We start from the raw sequence: 11445 nt of genomic DNA on the forward strand, positions 1-11445 counted from the left end.
TTTATTTTTTTAATTTTTTATTTAAATTCATAATAACATAATTTTGTTTGTGTATCGCACGGGTAAAATACTAGTTCTTTCATACAATATTATTGTATAAAATGTGAATTTGTATATTAGGTGGATTCACACCGATAGCAATAATATTTGATATAGTCATATATTTCATATTTTCATACTTAATTATACTAAATATACTCGATTGTTACGGTAGAAAATTGCAATCTCCCTTACTAAAATCAGTATATAATCTTTAAAAAAAAATCAGTATATAATCGTAAAATTATTTCTTTTATTGGGTAATTTGTTTTATACTTTTATTGGGTAATTATTTTTTTTTTTTAACACAAGTATAGATTGATGTTGATGAAAATAATGGTGAGAGGAGAGGAGAGGAGAGGAGAGGAGGACAGTTAGTTCCGCGTAGGTGCCAGCTGTCCGGCGTGATGGCGTACCCGGGAACCACCCGCCCACGGTGGACCCCACCCTCCCCTACGCCTATCTAACACTCTTTTCATTCTTATTCCACACTGCACTTCACAGTTCACACACTGCGGTGGTTTCTATAGAGAGAGAGAGTGAGAGAGAGAGAGAGAGGGGGGAGGGAGATAATGAATACGAAAAACGACAAGAGGAATCGAAAGCTCAGCTGGAGAATCAAAAAAGGAGAGAATCCATTGTGAGAATTCTTAGCTTTGAGTTGGGAGGGGGAGAGATTCGATTTGTGGTGAAACGTTTCATGGCCAAGAGTGGGGTAGTGGTGGAGCGCGTGGATGCGTCGGCGGCCGCGGCGGCGAGGGCGGCGGAGCTCAGGAAGGAGCTGGAGAGGGCGGTGAAGGCGATAGTCAGCGAGGAGGATTCCAATGTGGACGCCATTGATAGAGCTCTTCAAGCGCTTAGCGCCTTGAAGGACCTCAAAACTAAGCATCCGCAACGATCATCTTTCAGAGAGCCGGCGAGCATGCCCTCCCCGCCGGACGAATTCCGGTGCCCGCTTTCCAAGGAACTCATGAGGGACCCCGTTATTGTCTCCACCGGTCAGGTTAGTTCCCTTCCCCGTTACGGTTAGCTAAAATCCGTTTTGATTCCATTCAACGCCGCTTCTTCTCCGCTGAAATTTAAACAAATTTAACGGATAATGTATCGCTGATTGCGACGCTAGATCTTCTGAATTTCCTTGACTGAACTAGAAATCAACCAACAGTGCCATAGCTTCCTGTAATTTTGGCATTTGAACATTTTGCTAACACTGCAAATTGTTGAATCCAAATGAATATCTACAAATACTCAACTTAAATCCTGTCTTTTTACTTTCTGTCATTCATTATTATTATTATGATCCTTGCTCTCGTTAATCTCAATACAACTGACAATGCTTCTTTGGTGCATTCATATTTGTTCATCAGTCTCTTACTGTTTCCAATCTGTATGGATGAAAATTGAAAAGAGTCATTTATAGAGACAGATTACTCCATTGCCTCTGTCTGCATTATTAAAAGAATGTGCACTGTAATTCCCTCCATTTTGTTACAGATTTGTTGTTAATAATGTTCAGTTCACTGTATTGGATTCTTATGAAACTGCCTTCCATGAGTTTGCAGACCTATGATAGACCATTCATTCAGAAATGGCTAAAAGCTGGGAACAGGACATGTCCAAGAACCCAGCAAGTGCTTTCACACACTCTGCTCACGCCTAATCACTTGATTCGGGATATGATTGCGCGGTGGTGTGAGAGTAATGGGATTCAGTTGCCAGATCCTATTCTGTATTTGAGTGATGAGGGGCTTACTGAGGCTGATCGGGACCATTTTCTTTCTTTGCTTGAGAAGATGTCTTCCACGGTGTCCGAGCAGAAAGGTGCTGCAAGAGAGTTGCGTTTGTTAACGAAACGAATGCCTTCGTTCAGGGCGTTATTTGGAGAATCTGTGGAGGCGGTGCCTCAGCTGTTGTGCCCCCTCACTCAAACCAAGTCTCAGAATGATATACACCCTGATCTTCAAGAAGACATAATCACTACGCTTTTGAACCTCTCCATTCATGATAATAATAAGAAGCTCGTTGCAGAAACCCCAATGGTTATTCCTCTTCTCATGAGCGCTCTAAGGTCAGGAACAATCGAAACGAGGAGCAATGCTGCTGCTACACTTTTCACACTATCCGCTGTCGACTCGAATAAAGCACTCATTGGGAAATCTGGTGCCCTGAAACCGCTCATTGACCTCTTGGAAGAAGGGCATCCTTTGGCAATCAAAGATGCTGCTTCAGCAATTTTTAACCTATGTATTCTCCATGAAAATAAGGCAAGAGCTGTTAGAGATGGTGCAGTGGGTGTTCTCCTGAAAAAGATCATCGATAAAGTCCATGTGGATGAACACTTGTCCATCCTTGCAATGCTTTCTACCAATCAGAAGGCAGTTGAGGAAATGGGGGAGCTTGGGGCAGTTCCATGTTTGCTTAATTTAATAAGGGAGACCTCTTGTGCTCGCAACAAGGAGAATTGCATTGCTGTCCTGCACACAATCTGTTTCAGTGACCGGACCAAGTGGAAGGAAATCAGGGAAGAGGAGAACATGCATCGCACTATCTCTCAACTCGCTCGAAATGGCACTTCAAGAGCCAAGAGGAAGGCAAGCGGCATTCTTGACAGACTCAACAGGGCTGTCAACCTTACCCACACCGCATGACAAAGCCATCAGGAGCAAAATCTCTGTAAATTCTACACCTTTTTAAACTCCACGTAATATCTATATCGAGGCATATTGTGTGGTCGCTTGCGACCTTCATTCTGTACATTCTATCTCGAGTTTACCATGCTACATTGTCTCTATGTCTAGTTAATCAAGAAGTTTTTATAAATAATAGCATCCTATCTTCTTCGATATTCTACATCAACGCTCCATTACCTGACTTGCATTTCAGTGGGCTCTTTCATTTACTCACACACAATGTGATAGGTTTGTTAGTCTATTCTTCCTTTCTGTGAAATTATTGCTCCACATGGCCTCCTACATTTGGTGGGTTTTGCTTGAATTTCAACTAAAGGAGCAAAGGGGATTCCTTTACTTGTCTCCAAGCAAAAGAGTAGTTTATTATTGTGTGTTGTGAGTAAACTTACAAGGACAGATATCTTCTTTTTGTTTTACACCCTAAACAATATTCAGGTCCACATATATACATGTATATACATATATAACTGGTGGTAGGTCATTCTGACTGTGTGGCAGAAGGGTGGTTAATGTTCATTGTCACAGGAGGGGGTGATTTGTTTTGGCCTGAGAAAAGACCCAAAACCTCACACTCATTCTATCTATGTCAAGAGTTTGGAGTGCTTGAATGAATGGATTAAAATCACACGTGAAGAATAGGGTGTTGTTCCCATATTGAATGGTGTTGTGTTATCTGTTCTTGTGGTCCTTCCATTCCATTTTGCATCCAAACCACCCTTTTTTAGGGGTTAAAAAGTCTTCATCACAACGCTAAAATCATCAAACCCTATTCCATGTTCTTATGCCTCCCGGACGTGGACGTGGATTTTTACTAATAGGAGAAATTAATTTACTAATAGAAGAATTTTTTATAGAGAGAAAAATAGATAATGGCCTTATTTGGTAAAATAGTTAGTCTATTAGTCAATTTTGACTTGTTTGACCACTATTAGTTTTTTTTTTTTTTTTGAAAGCCCACTATTAATTGTTTGATTTGGTTAAACAACTAATATAAGTATTTGGTTAATTAGTTTTTTATAACAACTTATTGTTTCAAAAGTCATTTTGTATATAATCAACTATCAGCTAAGCTAATTTACCAAACATCTTTCTACAATTATCCAATACTATCAACTAATTAAACCTAGTAACCTAATCAGTTAACAACTATCAACCAACAACTATTTACCAAACACTCCTAATATGCTGTAAATTTTACTACGATACGTTTATGTTTACTTGTAAATTTTACTATGATAAATGTTCCTAAAGTCTGAACATGTGCTTGCAGAGGCTATGTTTACTAATAGGAGAAATTCTCAATTCTTTTAAATCTGGAGAAGGTAATTCCTAAAAAATTTAAATTGATCAACTATTATCAAGATATCCTTAAAAAAACAGAAAATATGTTTACTTGTAAATTACTCCGTTAAATTTTTTAAGCTTCAAGAATTTGGTATGAAGAATTCCATGCATGTGATTTATCCTTAGTTGTCATTTGATATGTTTGTTTATTCTCAAGGATATAGTAGTATATATGTATATATGCTGTTTGCAGAAGCATATGATTTGCGATATGCGTATCTAATTAATTATTTATTTATTTATTCATCCGACTCATGATCAGTCATTCAATACTTTGCCATTTATTTAGGATCTGCCTATGTCCCAACTCTTTCACAATAATCATGTTTTCTTGAACACACCAAAAACTTGCCCATCTCCAAGACATGTGAGATTCCACCTGCACCCTAAAATGTGAACTTTTTGAGGTAATGTTACATTTTTATGAATTTCACATAATCTAAAAATGTAGAGGAATATGATTCTCACATAATCTAAAAATGTAAAGGAATATGATTACTAAAAATAAACTTAATACAAAGGTTGAGAATCTCTTTTTTGCATAGTGACTTCAAATTCCCTAGAAAGATAAGGGAACATGATATAACTTAGTAGTTGGGCAATTGGCAAACAAACTACTAACAAGGTCATAGGTTTGCTATGTTAAAGAACTTTGGGTCGAGCTTTCTCCCGAATAAAAATTAGAACTTACATTTTTAAAGTTATGTTTGGGTCGACCTTTCTCCCGAATAAAAATTAGAACTTACATTTTTAAAGTTATGTGAGATAATATGAGTCAAATGCCTCTCTCTTATTCATATCCATACTCCATAGATAAGATAAGAATCTTGCATAGGTGGAGGTAACGCGGGAGCTAGAGTTAACCTATTTTGGTTTAAGAATATGCAGTTTAACGGCATCGACTTGTGGCTCTAAAGGTCACGGATTCCATTCTTATGGTAAGAAAGTGATTGGCTTCATTGTAATTAGGGAAGAAGTTGTTCTCGTGTTAGTTGTGGGAGAAAGTATCAATCAGATATGGATCATGAAGAGGTGGTGAAATCACTGAAATGGACATGGAATTTTGTACCAAAGAAGACAAAAATGATACCATAAGAATATAGTAGAACAACGTAACTCACTTGAGTTAGTCGAACATTGCTTATTGATTTTTTTGGTTCAAACAAATCAGTTATAAACAATTTAGACTATTATATCTTCTTGTGACCATTCACTGATTAGGGTCATAAAATGTGTTTCATTTTAACACACCTTCAAGTAGTAATTAATGGCTTTCTTTTAAATCAAAGAATATAGCGATTTTAATGACATTTACGTAAAGTGAGGCATGAAAGCAGAAAGGGATGGCTAATTGTCGGCAGAAGCCGAAAGCATTTAGAAAGATAAATTTTATACTATAATTTCGTATTCATTGGGCCCACTTTATTAATTAACCAAAAAATTAGAGTAATTAAACATGATTGAAATAGATAATTAAGTATTGTTATTAAGAGTGGGGTTTTGGTTTTATGTACTGGACCCATTTTTGTTCCATACTTGTGTTGGGTGAAGATGTATAAAACTGTAAAGAAGAAACAAGATTCCCCTTCCATCTTCATTATTGTCATGTTGTGTCATCTTCCCCTTTTTCTTCTTCCCGATGATGTGATGGCATATTGAAGTTAGATTGAATTTATAGACCCTGCCAAAAACCAATACATCACTTTGGATTACAACCTTTGCTACTTGAATTATTAGGTTTAATCTAATCTATCTTCTTTGGGTTCCTATTTATGAGGATAGTCAAGTTGTAGGGTGGGGTGTATAGTCCATCTTAAAACAAAGAAAATAGATAGGTTTAATCCATTTTGAGAGTCAATTGATATAGCTTCTATTCATCAATAAATTGACTAACCCCACTACTAGTTTTTTAAAAAGGATTTTTTTTTAGTACTATTAACTCTGTTACAATTTAGTGCTCTAACCCACCCCCTCCCATGTGGAGTGCAACCGGATGCTATTAGACCACAAGGTTTTTTAAAAAGAAGTAGTCATCTAATTAGGTATTGCTGCATTAGAAGAGGAAGATTGGAGAGGAAATATAGTAGAACGTTCATTACGGTGAGATTAATTCGAATTTAGTTTAAGTCATATCCACAGAGTTTAACTCCTACTTTAGGTAAAGGCTAGTCTAGAATTCTTTTGCATGACGTCGATCCTTCAAACGATTGGCTCTTACTCTGGTTAAAAGTCTAGTCTAGAGTGTTTTTAACATGATGCCGATCCTCTAAAATCTAGTCTGGAATTCTTTCATTATTATGAGATTAATTTGAATTCAGCTCAGACCATTCACAAAATTTGACTTACTCTGACTAAAGTCTAGTCTAGAATTCTTTACCATGATATCAATCCTCCAAATGATTGATGATGAGGGTCTACCATGTGTAGTAGTAGAAGAAGTGAGATGGGTTCAAAGCACAAGAAACATGAATGGGAACAGTGCAACTTTCATCTCCAACTTCAATGTCCCACAGACCCACACCGCTGGGAATCAACTATATATAATTCAAAAAATCACTGAAAATAGACAAACTTACTAATAACTATGGCTTGATGACAAAAAATGCAGCTAAGCGGACAGGCCAGCCATTGTCGTGTTTTAGTATGAATCATCTTCTCTCTACTGAAACTGCAACTATTATAGTGGATGATTTATCCATTGTCAATCCATATTAGCTGGCTGTGGTGTGAAGCAAATAATAGAAAAAAACGTGACGGCTAATCAGTATACAACTAGTGTTTGAAGCAAAGGTGTGTCAGTGTGTGGCAAACCTTTCCGAATACCTGACAGACACATGGTTAGTTCCGCTTTGGCTCTGCATGCCGCGTGCCTATTCCTGCAACCAACATATAATCCGATCACATGAAAATGTAAACAATGGTATTCGAGAATCAAGAGATGTCATTTTCCAGATACCTCACATGCTATGCAGCTCCGTATGGGCACATCGCTAACAGCTTCGAGATGGGAAGTAGGAGCTATAAGGTCCAGCTTGAATGTGATGGCGGCATCACTTGTAGCCCCCCTTAATAGTCAATGCACACAGACAAAAATAGACAGGAGTTAGCTGTGGTTAAAAGTTTTTAGATGAACCTCAATAATATCCAAAACTTGTTCGATTGATAGCTAGAAGAAAAGGGCCACTGCTGCCTCACACAATCTTTCATACAACTGTACACGGTTTGATCACAATCACAGAGCAAACGATAATAGCACTGTACAAATCTCTGACTAACATTACAAGCGATACTAGCACCCGATAGGCACTTATATTGAAGAAGTATGAAGAGACCCAGTGAGTTTAAATGCCTCTACAACATGCAAGGAACTGGTGTCAAGTCATACGTAGAACTTTTAATCCGTCCTGTAAGCCCATCCATGCTTAGCCAAATATGATTGTACTGCTTCTTTTATAGCCAAATTGGGTATCAACTGACATGTGTTGAGTGGTTCTCGAGTAATTGGATCAAAGTTGCCCACCTAATTTGTCACAAAGTGGACGATCAATGCATATAAAATAAATTATTGGACTTATTACAGAGAAAGATATTCAGAAAATCTAGGGTGGCATTCATTAAAGATTACCTTCTGCAAATGGTTAAGGATTACTGCCCTCTCATAGGTAAAGCCGCTAGGTGTAATGACAGGATCGCGGAAGATTTCTAGTGTAATGTTGCAACACAAGTAATCAGGAACCTGGAAATCCTCTGCCAAGTGTCAAAACATATATACAACATACTTCCTTATGAAAGGAAAAGACCAAAAAGAACACTAAACTAAAATAATCACCTCAGTTGGTGTATCATCTTCTGCAGCTTTCTTAAACACTAAATTTAAAGCTTCAAGTTGTTCTGCGAGGTGATTAATCTGTTCATCTGAAGATCCTTCTGCCTCTGAGCTATCAAGTAAATATTTCTTCTTAAAAGCTGCCTCACAAGATTCTCTGTGGCACACAGAGGAAGATAATCAAGAATTAACCAATGTAACCATCAAAACAAACAATAGGTGGATCAAAAACATAAAAGTTGAGATCAGAAAAATATTTAAAATTACTTCAAATTCTGCTGTTCCCAGGAACGCGAGGTAGATTCATGTTCCCACTCCAAGTATTTTGCATTTCCCAGCTCTTGCCAGATCTCCTCTACCATGTAACTCTTAGGATCAGCACCTCTACCAAGATCCAATGCCTATATCAATCAATGGCCTAAGTCAAATGCATACATGAGATGCTGCATCTGGACATTGTTTAGCAAGAAGCAAACTTCAGCTAACACTACTTTTTTCCTAAAATTAGCTATGTTACTAATTAAGTACTTGTCCACATGTTTTGTCGGCTAAAAAGTTTGTGCGTACATGCCAAAGCCAAAGATACATAGACCAATTATGCACCTTAACCCCAAGTAACCTTCCCAAACTAACACCATTTCCTCTAATATAATAATTAGCCTTGTTACTAAGTAGCTTCCATTTCTTTCATTCCTTCCATTTTCTCAAGTCAGTTTTTATCATTCTAGCAGAATGCCCAAAAGCAAAGTTATGTAAAACTCAGTTCCATAGAATAAAGAGGAAAATGTGGACCATCATAGCAGAACACTTCCAACTGCAAAATAATGATAGAGGCATTCATAATTGGCATCCAAATCCAGGTAATAAAGTTTTCCTATTTCTATAAAATATATTATACATCCTTCTCAGAAGGAAAGCTGGATCACCAAAAGTAGTGTTCTTACTGCTCTCTCATATATCTAAGCAATCACAAAAACTGCCAATTCACACAAAAGTTATAGCATTAAGACCGACAAATTGTAAAATGGTATAGATTTCAAATTGAACTCAACTACATCTTCCAGAGAATAAACAGTACACATTGCGTATGGTATTTCAGCAAAATGCTAAACATAACAATAGCAGCAATTGTAAAAAATGGTTATCTAATTCTATCTTTCACTAGTTAACCATCATTTTCTAAGAGGGATAATCTTCACAAATCATTACATTAATATATATCAAATATATATAAAGATGAATTTCCAAAAAGAAACGTTGAAGACGTGCCATGTAATGTTTTCATAAAACAAATAGAGTGAGTAGCTCATTGTATATGCTTATCTTAAACCCAAGTACCAAAGTAGCACGTAGAAACTATTTGATTTAGTAGTCAGTATTCAGTATATTATCTCTGGATGATTTCTGATGACTATATAGTTGGAATTCTAATTCCAATGTGAATGAACACCATCTCAGAGTCAGCAACTCCACATGCATTTGAAATGTGTGTGTGTGTACATCTATGTTTGAGAACATGAAAAGCATTAGCATCAAAACTCAAATATATTTATTATCTGGTGAAAGAAGAGAGCACATCGAATACTTTTTCCAATTCTCTGACTCCTTCAGAATAGTCTTTTTTCTGTAGCAAAGCAAGACCTAGCATATAATGTGCCTGTTGTTCAAAAAAGCAGCATTCGTTGCATCAGAAGAAAGACCATTTTTCATCCAGAAAAGGGCGGGGGGGGGGGGGGGGGGGGGGGGGAGATTCCATAACAAGCAAATATGTAGAGCACTAAGTCCCAGTTAGAATAAACAGCTAAAATAAGTGCAACAGAAAATAGCATATATGAGTTTGTCATTTCAACTGGCTTATAAAAAGCTATTTTCTAGAGTTTTGTGAAAAGCTCCAAAAAAAAAAAAAAAAAGACTTATGGAAATAAACTCAAAATAGATTTTCAAGACCCATAAGCTCTTTTTCTGCAACTTGCACCTCTCTGGTATAATCCTTGATTGCATTCCAATTTTCCAAATCAAAGGTTTATAAAAACTTTTGTTCTCCCCAAATTCATCTACTCATTTCAAGAAGTGGAAAAAATCAATTGCCATTTGGATTGATCATCTCTTTCCTCTACTGCATGCTAATGCCAACAGACATCCTTAAAGTTGACTTACGAATTATTCAACAGGCTAAATAATGAAATGAGTTCCCTCTTATCATTTATTTTAACCCATTCCTAATTATTACTCCGGCATTTAACAATTTCAAAAAGCCACTTGGTCATTTTCATCATTGTTTTATGAAAATGGTGAGAACAGCAGCAAGGAATTACAAACCAGCACTCTGTCATTTAATTTCCTTTTAATCCCTGCCTCTTTCAATTTAAGATATGTTAACTACCAGTAGTTTTGGGGTTGCAAGGAAGGCATGATTTTGTAGAAATCTTCCATCATAGTAACTTAATGGTTTTTTTTTTTCTGTTAGAATACAGTGTTAGAACATTTTGAGGAATGGCTACTCCAGGAAATAATTTATGGTATAAAATGGCAGGCATTCTAGCCATTTCTAATGGGCTAAAGCAGTGTAATTCTTGCCATAACATGCCAAGCTACAGTTTGTGCCACAACCAGAGAATATACTGCTCCACACACCTTAACAGAATTATGATCAAGCTGAATTGCTCTTCTACAGTCCTCCTCCAGTCTTAACCAGTCACTGTCACAGAGTCAAAAACACATGACCTAAGAAAAAAAAAATACTGAAAACACAAAGCAGTAGAGCCCGTAACTTCACAGTTCATACATACTTCCGCCGGCGATGGCACAAAGCACGATTTGTCCAGTACACCGGAACATTAGGGCACAGCGTAATGGCCTGGAATCAAAAAATCATATCAAATATCGTGCAATACTATTTCAGACAAAAAACGAAGCGGAAGTGAAAATCAGTGAGATGAATACCTCGGTATAGAAATCGATAGCGGCGCTGAATTTGTTTTTCTGGAAGCAGTGGTTTCCGTTCTCCTTCAGCTGTTCCGCCTGTTCGGCGGCGGCGGCGACGGTCGGCGACATCTCCTCTCTCCCTTTCCCTCTGCAAACCCTGCACGTTTGACGTTTCTCCTACGTATCTCTTCCTCGCAAGATCTCTGAAAATGCAATCAAACGGAAAGTATAATCCAAGTCTGAAATCCTGAAAACTATTCCATCGCGTTTTTTATTGGTCGATTATGTGGTTGATTCCATAATTTCGTGGAAATCAACCAAGTCTTCCCCACTTTCCTTGTGCAAGTCTTCGACTGCAGTTCTTTCCGCAAAATGACAAACACTATCGAAAAGTTACTTCCGATAACACTTTCACAATTTCCACCATTTTTATTTGATCATGTTACCTTATTAATTTTAATTTTCTAGTCACAAATCAGAATCAAATCTCCTTGAACCAAATTTAGAAAACGAAAAAATGAATTATATAATATTGAGTCTTTGAGCATATAACAAAACTAAAGTGAAAGATGAATTATCATCAAACTAAAAATATATAATTAAATGTTGTTTGAGTGATTA

The 11445-nt window shown here is 37.0% G+C and overlaps 2 protein-coding genes across 3 annotated transcripts; one reads left to right on the forward strand and one right to left on the reverse strand.

Moving 5' to 3' along the window:
* The first annotated feature begins 535 nt into the window (after positions 1–535).
* Positions 536–2889, forward strand: LOC116016934 (U-box domain-containing protein 9). The gene is made up of 2 exons (XM_031257399.1): positions 536–1042; positions 1602–2889. Exons 1-2 carry the CDS (start codon positions 740–742, stop codon positions 2685–2687), a joined length of 1389 nt encoding a protein of 462 aa, XP_031113259.1. The 5' UTR covers positions 536–739; the 3' UTR covers positions 2688–2889.
* A 4322-nt stretch (positions 2890–7211) lies between these two features.
* Positions 7212–11229, reverse strand: LOC116017018 (E3 ubiquitin-protein ligase CHIP). 2 transcript variants are annotated; one of them, XM_031257522.1, is made up of 8 exons: positions 10843–11228; positions 10689–10756; positions 10534–10597; positions 9485–9556; positions 8167–8300; positions 7903–8056; positions 7699–7809; positions 7212–7593 (listed from the first exon to the last, which is right to left on the reverse strand). In XM_031257522.1, the coding sequence occupies exons 1-8, from the start codon at positions 10951–10953 to the stop codon at positions 7468–7470; spliced, it is 840 nt and encodes a 279-aa protein (XP_031113382.1). In that variant the 5' UTR covers positions 10954–11228; the 3' UTR covers positions 7212–7467. The 2 variants fall into 2 exon arrangements, with proteins under 2 accessions (XP_031113382.1, XP_031113383.1); XM_031257523.1 differs by lacking the exon at positions 9485–9556 and having other exon boundaries at positions 10843–11229.
* Positions 11230–11445: the final 216 nt, after the last annotated feature.

This window comes from Ipomoea triloba, chromosome 4 (assembly GCF_003576645.1).
Source record: "Ipomoea triloba cultivar NCNSP0323 chromosome 4, ASM357664v1".
Taxonomy (NCBI): domain Eukaryota; kingdom Viridiplantae; phylum Streptophyta; class Magnoliopsida; order Solanales; family Convolvulaceae; genus Ipomoea; species Ipomoea triloba.

What these genes read in the sequence shown, in the direction of transcription:
- LOC116016934 (XM_031257399.1), top strand. Translation starts at nt 740, where the DNA reads ATGGCCAAGAGTGGGGTAGTGGTGGAGCGCGTGGATGCGTCGGCGGCC. An exon ending in TTATTGTCTCCACCGGTCAG is followed by an intron (nt 1,043 to 1,601) that starts GTTAGTTCCCTT and finishes ATGAGTTTGCAG; the next exon opens with ACCTATGATAGACCATTCAT.
- LOC116017018 (XM_031257522.1), bottom strand. Translation starts at nt 10,953, where the DNA reads ATGTCGCCGACCGTCGCCGCCGCCGCCGAACAGGCGGAACAGCTGAAG. An exon ending in TTGTGCCATCGCCGGCGGAA is followed by an intron (nt 10,598 to 10,688) that starts GTATGTATGAAC and finishes ACTCTGTGACAG; the next exon opens with TGACTGGTTAAGACTGGAGG. An exon ending in GAGTCAGAGAATTGGAAAAA is followed by an intron (nt 8,301 to 9,484) that starts GTATTCGATGTG and finishes TGATTGATATAG; the next exon opens with GCATTGGATCTTGGTAGAGG.